Raw genomic sequence first — 8173 nt, 5'->3', positions numbered from 1 at the left:
GATGGTAATGTTTCAGTAATTGCCATAGTAAATTACAATAGAAGAAAATATTTTGGTTCTAATGGGCAAGTTTTCGAAGGAGATACAAAATTATTTCGTATGAGCCTGCGGCGCAGTTTTAATGAATTGAAAAAGACAATATATTAGAAGTTGATATTACAATGCGGGCAAGTTTTCTCTCGATTGACTGTTAGATGTGCCTCGGGACATGAAAGTTGAGTTTCTGTAGAGATTGTTGAGGATGAAGATGTCACTTTAGTAGTAGATGCATTTCGAGATCAACATTTATTGAACTCTATGCGAATGTAGACTACAGTGGACGATGTAGCCCATTTCGTGTTACGCAAGGGGTGCTATCACGTGAAAAAAGCTCGACCTAATCTCGGCTAGTAGCCCAGCGTGTTTAGCCAAGTAGATAGGCTTTTGCAGATGTGGCAATCTGCCATTTTGACTGCCTATCTCACTATCGCTACGCTGCTGGCTGAGATTTGTAGCCTGCAAGACACCGCCGCGTGTCCAAACAAGACTCACCTATTGGAGTAGCAAGTTTGTGATGTGGCATTTTAAAAAAATTTCAGCAAATCGTGTCATTATGATAAATAATTGTAAATACTATGACAAATGGGTCAATGTCTCCAATATCTTAATTAGAGTTTCCAAGTATATCCTGTGCATTTGAAGAGACGAACGGTACGACAGAAATTTTTATGAGAGGAACAAGTTAAAAAAAATAATTACAGCGACAAAGAAAACAAACTCTACATCAATTTAACCGGAAATAATATGGTAATAGAGCAATACGTGGTCAGATTTGAAGACATTGCAAATTTTCTTCATGAATAATAAGACGATGTAAGGGGGAAATTAGAGAGGGTAAGGAGAAGAGAGGAGAATTGTGGTTGATAGTGAGAAAAAGAGAGAATATGATTAATAGAGGGAGGGCAAGAATGTAAGGATGAGAGATTGATTGGGGGAGAAGAGAATTGGGAAATAATTGTGATGAAATAACTCCTTGTTTTTTATTTCATTAACCCACATGGCCTTTTATAAGAATCTAATACAATAAACTGGCAAGGTTAATAAACGGTAATAATCTTAATTGATATGAATCTTAATTAACAGAAATTAGGATTAAAATGTAATATTATTAATTATATTAATTACAATTAATTGATATTCCTCTAATCCAAATGAATTAAAATAAATAAAATTAAATAAAAAATTCCTAATTGATACCAATCATAATTAATTGATATCAATCCAATAATTAATGAAAATAATAGGGAAAAATTATTTTCACGCATTATAATTTTATGATTTACCATTTGACCTCCTATGGTTTAAATTTCTCATTTAAGTCCATTGTACTTAAATAATTTATCATTTAACTCCCTGTGATTTCAAATTTTCATCTACAATCATTGTAGTTACAAAAATATATCATTTTGACTCCTTGTGATCTTATATATACATTATTTTTTATTTTTCTCAATTTTTATCTTATATTATCATGTTATAATTATGAACAAAAAATATAAATTATTTATTTAAATTTAAATTAATTTTATTTAATAATAATATCAATTATATCCTAATAATTTTATACATATAAATTCTTTTATTTTCCCTCTTTTTTATGTTATATCCTCATTTTTGTTGGTAACATGTTATATCCTCATTTAATGAATTTAAGAAAAATAAATAAAAATAAATTTTAACAAAATTGACTTATTTATATCATGAAAATAAATTCAAATCAAATATTATTTTATTTTATTTATTTTTTACCCAATATCATTATAAAATTATCTAAAGAAAATAAATATATTATTTTGATAATACATATTTAATTTACGTTGAAGAAGTTTTTTCATTTTTAAATTAAATAAAAAATATGATAAATTATAAATTATTTCAAAATAAATAAATTTGAATTTTTTTAATTTAATTCTTAATTTTATTATAATTTTATTTGATAATATCATAATTATATAAAATAAAATTTGGAAAAAGTAAATATTTTTATATTTATAAGACCACAAGGGGTCTAAGAGCCAGCAAAACGGGCTCGGCTCGGTGGGCCAACCCGCCAAACGGGGCGGGGCAGGCTGATTTTTTCAACCTTTCTCAAAAGCGGGGCGGGCGGGCTCATTTTTTGGCGGGTTGATGACGAGTATAGGCGGGCCAAGGCGGGTCAGTGTAAAATAGGCTCGCGTTGACGGGCCAACCCACCTAACCCGCCAAACAGGGCGGGACGGACTGACTCATTTTTTGGCCCGTCCCGCCCACTTTGCCACCTCTAAAGTGATATATTTTTGTAACCATAATGAGTGTAAGTGAAAATTTGAAACCTTAGGGGGTTAAATGATAAATTCTTTAAGCACAGTGAGTCTAACTGACAAATTTATAACCATATAGGGTAAGTGATAAATCATAAAATCAGAGTAGGTGAAAATAAAGTTTTTCCAAAATAATATCATATAAGATAATTATTTTAGATAAAACCTTGAAGACTAATAGCTTGTTTGGTATTTTTTTTAAGCTAAAAACTAATTTTAAGTTAAAGCTAAAAAATAGAATTTTAAAAATAAAACAATAAGTTTTTTGGTGAATATATAAAAATTTTAGTTTTAAAGTTACTTAAAAGCTGTTAACTTAAAAAAAAAAACATATATTTGAAAAAAAGTTGATACAACTTAAAAAAACTTTTTCTCAGAGCTTTTGACTTTTTTTCTTAGTTATAATTTTTTATTATTATTATAAGAGTTTTTGTAAAGACATATTTGATCTAAGCTTATACTTATAAGGATAAGAGAAGCTGAAAAAAAAATCTAAGATAATATTTTAATACATTTTTTCTATATCCGAAAAGATGTAAGATAATATTTATATAAATTTAGGAAAAAATATGTATCATTTTAAAGAATGTAAGTTATGTCATTTTAAGAGAAAGAAAGAGATAGATAAAGGGGGAGAGAGAGTGGACAACATAAATAAATAAGGGTTTTATTAATCTCATGTTAAAGGAGATAAGTTATCTCATGTTATAGAGATAAACTTGTGGGCTCCACCACCTGAAAAATAAAAAGAAAAGAAAAAAAAGGTAGCACAGTTATCGAAGGGTGTGTACAAGAGAAATTTATCACATGTAACATAAGAGTAGTTTTTCCCAAAAAATAAAGATATGAGTATCACTTCTTTGTAAGAGTGAAATGATATAAGTTGTGTCATTTGAAAGGAGAAAGATTTCTCCTATAAGTTTAACGTGATAGTCACCTACCATAATCCCTCGCTAATTCTAACTCTGATTTTCAGCATCAAAGTATAACATTAATCTTGGATTTGAGATTTCAAAATTATTTCTTTTGTTATAAATTTAAATTTTTAAACGGTTATTATAATTTGAAGTTGAAAACAAACCTTGTATATATTTTAAGGGAAATATTATACTTATAAGTTATAACATATTTTTTCTTATAATATCTTGCAATTATTTTCTTTATCTTTAGATCAGAATTATATCATCAGTTATAAAATCAAATTTTTTAATTTGATTTTAATTTAAGAATAAAAAATTTAATTATAAAAAATGGCAAGAGAAAATATAATATAAATATAACCTACCCGTATTTTAAGTTTTAACAGAGGCCAATCAGCCATGTTTCAGGAGTGTGTATTTTTATTTTTTTTATATTTCCAGATTGTTTCTTCCAAGTATTATCTCAGCTTGCTTTAGATGAATTGACAGCTCTACCCTTGTATGGAAACGCTACTCTTCCTCTACTAACTGAGGTGCTAAACAAGCCAAGGGCCATTAGCTCGGCTCGTGAAGGTTTGAACTTACATATTTAAAATTGATTGTTGGACCCAGGCTTGGACTTGTATAAAAGCTCGTTTAATAAAATGGCCTCAGGCTCCAATTCAAAAGCTCGGCCTTAGAGCCTCTCAGGCTTGCCTAATATTATTTTTTTAATTTTTTATACTACTTGTGATAGCCCTCTCTTTCTTCTCAATTCATTTCATCTCATTTTATTAATTAAACAGACTTTTTAAATGATTTTATTTTATATTATGCTATTTGGATATATATTAAATTTATGAATATTTATAGAATTACTAGTGATGTTGATTGTATATTTTGTTTGGATAAATTTTTGTTGTCTTATGTTTTTTAAACAGAGTAACAGGCTAAACAAGGCTTTTATTTTTTGTAAATGAGCTAGACCACAGGCTGATATTATATTCGTAACAGGTAACAGAGTAAGGTCAGTCTGACACATTTGAATACAGGTTCGGCTCGGCTCGGCTCGTTAACACCCTTACTACTAACCAAACAATTAGTTCTACGCGCCAGGTTTTGGGAAACGTGGACAAAGCCCCGCCAGGGGTGTCCGTGTCATTTACTGGGGGCAGCGCGTGATTTTCCTTACCCGTTTCCGTGAGTAGAAATTTATCATCACACGTGATGCTCATTGCAGCTAAGTGCGCCTCACGTTTCTCTATATTTATTTTTGAGAAAAATATTTATCATTTTAAATTATATGAAATTATATTATTTTAAAATAAAAATAGACACAAAATATTAATTTTTTATTTAAAATTTAAATTAAAAAAATCACCTATTTTTTTGCATAATTTGTATTTTTATATCTATTTCTCTTAGAATAATATAACTTATATGTGTAAAATGAAAAACATCAATATCTTTATTTTAAGAAAAAAATATTTGTCATTTTGAATGCATAAAGTTATGTCATTTCAGAAGAGAGATAAATACAAAATAAATTTTTTATTTAAAATTTAAATTAAAAAAAATCACTTACTTTCTATCTCATAATAACCATTTTTTGTATCTATCTTCTTTTGAAATGAGATACTGTCATTTAAAGTAACAAACGTCAAACTAGAGTTTTTATTCCTATTCGATTTCTTTCTTAATTTCTCTCCTTCCAAACATAGCACATTCAGAGAGAGAGAGAGAGAGAGAGAGAGAGAGAGAGATCGCGAAGAGTTCAGCCTTATCCAATTTAGGGTTCAATCCTTAACCCAGTCCGAGACTTGTCGAAACCCTAAACTAGGATCAGGTAACATGATTATTTTTCCTTTTTGTCTTTCTTTTAAGATTTAATCTAGTGTTTGGATTAGCTTTTTCTGTAGAATCGTCAATAGTTGGTTGGAGTATGTATAAATTTTGGGGGTTTTGTTTGGTTTCGATCAGATCCTCCCGATAAAAAGCGTGTGCTTTGTTGGAACAAAGAGATTTGATTTTTTGTGACGTCGGGGAGTTTTTTTTCCCCCTGTTCAATTGTGGTAATTTAGATCTAGTCGATGTGCCTTTGACGATATAGCTGCTATCTTAAAATTATAAAATTTATCATGTTTAATTTTTTTATATTTCAATTTTTAGTCTTATTGTTTAATTTAGTAAGAGCTCGCTAATTTAACCTTACAATAATGTTTACAACTTTGGAAGTTTTGTTTTGAATAAATGTTGAATTTGTTTTGTCACTGCTGATTTTGAATCATTTGATTTCATTGTTTTTTATGTTTTGCAAAACATGGGTTATTATTATTTTTCTTCTTATTATTCTATACATGCTCAGCTCAGTCTAAGTTTTGTTTGACCGGCCTGGGTGCTGGCGTAATTTATTTTTTGGTTTATCTGTGCTGATATCATGTTTCCTTTGTGTTATTGGAGATTGACAATGATTTTGACATCTTTTGGAGCTTGTTGTTATTGTAATTCAGCTAATTTGATTATTCTAAATCCAGGTCTGAGCAATCTGGTTGGTAGGAGCTTCAGTTTCGGAGAGTTAATTTTCATGTCTGAATTAGACGCACAGGTTCCTACTACCTACGGTATGTTTGAACTTCTTGAGGAATGTTGTCTTTGGATAATTGTCTTGTTCATTATATGCATTCCTTACGGAGGGGACAGACATAAGTTTTGGCTATGCATATATGTTATGTATGGTTGAGTTCTTTGGAAAAGTTGTCACCAATAGCATAACATGTCCTTTGTTTGAATTTTTCCTCAGTTTGAGTTCTACAATAGTATCTACACTTCTTTAATAGGGTAATTATAGTAGAACTTCCTTCATAACTTCTGAATCAAATTGCGTTGGATAACTTTTTCTATGTCTGATTATCTTTAGATTTCAGTCTACCTAACTAATTTGATATTATGCACTTTTATGTTTAAATCTTGAAGTTATAAACCTTTTACTATATTCAAGAAATCTGGGCATGAAGTTGGTCCATGTTCTTCACTTTTAACTTTTATAATAGGATTATTTTATATATTTAATTTTTTTGGGGCTAATATCAATTAGTTACATTCCATTGTTGAACAAGATGCAAAAAAGATGCTGACACTTGCACAGAACTTTTCTCATAATATAGTTTACTTTTTTTGATTGGTTTGAGGTGGTTATATATAGGATTTTAATGCATTGATAAATTTGGGTTTTGACATATATGAAGGTTGTGTTAAAATCCAATCTTACAGCCTTACATGACGTTTATTGTTTGGAATGCTTAGTTACTGTGGTTATGGAAATCAGGTTTATCAATTGATTCTCTTAGTAATATATGAATGCTGTGTGGGATGTGTGTCAACAATTTTAGATCCTTTTGCTGAGGCAAATGCTGAGGACTCGGGTGCTGGGTCAAAGGAGTATGTGCATATTCGTATACAGCAGAGGAATGGTAGAAAAAGCTTGACAACTGTCCAGGGGTTGAAGAAAGAATTCAGCTATAACAAGATACTTAAAGACCTTAAGAAGGAGTTCTGTTGCAATGGTACAGTTGTTCAGGACCCAGAACTAGGACAGGTCTGTGTTGACATCCTCTTGTTAAACTATGATCAACCCCTTGTTTCTTCTAATAACGTTTTTGTTTGTGCAGGTTATTCAACTTCAAGGCGATCAGAGGAAGAATGTATCTACCTTCCTAGTTCAGGTAACTATCATCTTTGGTTTTATGCAGCTAGTACGTTGTTTGAATTAGTTTTTCTTTTATAATTGTCATCTATCCTGAGCCCCATGGTTTGTTTGGTTATTCACTCTTCCCCTTCTCTTTTTACTTTGCTGCTCTTGTTTGTGGCATTTTTAATGGTGTAACATATATGACTGGTTGTCTGAGAATTAGTTTGTTGATTATGCTTTTGGCATTATGCTGGTGTGCAATCTGATGTTTCTCCAGATTTGGGAATGATCCAGTAATGTAACTAGATATGTTTTTTAAAATTGTACGTAAGTTATGTGATGTTACAATTATAGTTTTTGTTGGTTAGTCTTTTGAGAGAAGCAAGTTGGCAGTTAAGGAGTGTGTTTTTCTTTCTTTCTGAGATTTAGGTTAACAGTAGGGAAGTGACTTGCCCATTATCAACTTTTTAAAATTATATGTCCTGGATGTTTGCTGCTATATTGCGAACTGATTTAGGTGAATTTTGAGCAAATCATAGTTGGGTCTGGCCCACAATGTTGTGTGATATTCTAATTGATAGCATCTCATACTTGTTCTGCCATGTAGTGACCAGTAAACATTGATTTATGCCTTTCATTGCATGGAATTGAAATTTTTTTATTGAATATGTTGACATTAAATTATTGGAAAAACACTATTTTTTTTAATCAAATCTGTTTGTGGACTTGAACAGGCTGGTATTGTGAAGAAGGAGCATATTAAGATTCATGGTTTCTGAGCATCTGGAAATTTGAGTGTCAAGTCTATCTGGCTCACTTCGAGTTGGGCATATATGTGATTGTGGTATTTTTTGTTCTAGTTTTTTAATATCTGTTATGTGGGATTATGGAATTTATGACATTATGTGCTATTTACTTTAGTAACATGTATGAAAGCAGTTTGATAAGAGTTCTATACAACCTCATTTTACATATCAGATACTTGGATGCGTTAATCTTTACTTAGTGTGCTGTATTTTTTTATACCATCCTCTAAATACGCGCCTTTGGAAGGGGAGTTGATTGTTCCGTCCAATAGTTTGTTCAGAAGTTTTCTGTCAAGAAACTAATCGATGAGACGGATTTTACTGGCTTTTTTTTCTTTTATAGTTTTCAATGTTTTGGTACTCTAGGATATGTTTAGTCACCAGAAGAATCCTTTATTAAGTCTACTTTCACACTGTGAAAGCGTCCATATTCACCCTAAA

General features: G+C 30.5%; 1 protein-coding gene across 1 annotated transcript; it reads left to right on the top strand.

Annotated features, from left to right (window-relative positions):
- Window positions 1–4918: 4918 nt before the first annotated feature.
- On the top strand, window positions 4919–7928 carry LOC133302470 (protein translation factor SUI1 homolog 1). The gene is made up of 5 exons (XM_061502246.1): window positions 4919–5084; window positions 5773–5859; window positions 6628–6833; window positions 6907–6960; window positions 7661–7928. Exons 2-5 carry the CDS (start codon window positions 5823–5825, stop codon window positions 7703–7705), a joined length of 342 nt encoding a protein of 113 aa, XP_061358230.1. The 5' UTR covers window positions 4919–5084; window positions 5773–5822; the 3' UTR covers window positions 7706–7928.
- The last annotated feature ends 245 nt before the right edge of the window (window positions 7929–8173 follow it).

The sequence above is a fragment of the Gastrolobium bilobum genome, unplaced genomic scaffold (assembly GCF_033153095.1).
Source record: "Gastrolobium bilobum isolate Gb01-03AN ecotype WA unplaced genomic scaffold, APGP_CSIRO_Gbil_v1 utg11463, whole genome shotgun sequence".
NCBI classification, from domain to species: domain Eukaryota; kingdom Viridiplantae; phylum Streptophyta; class Magnoliopsida; order Fabales; family Fabaceae; genus Gastrolobium; species Gastrolobium bilobum.
This window is presented reverse-complemented; position numbering and strand designations above follow the sequence as displayed.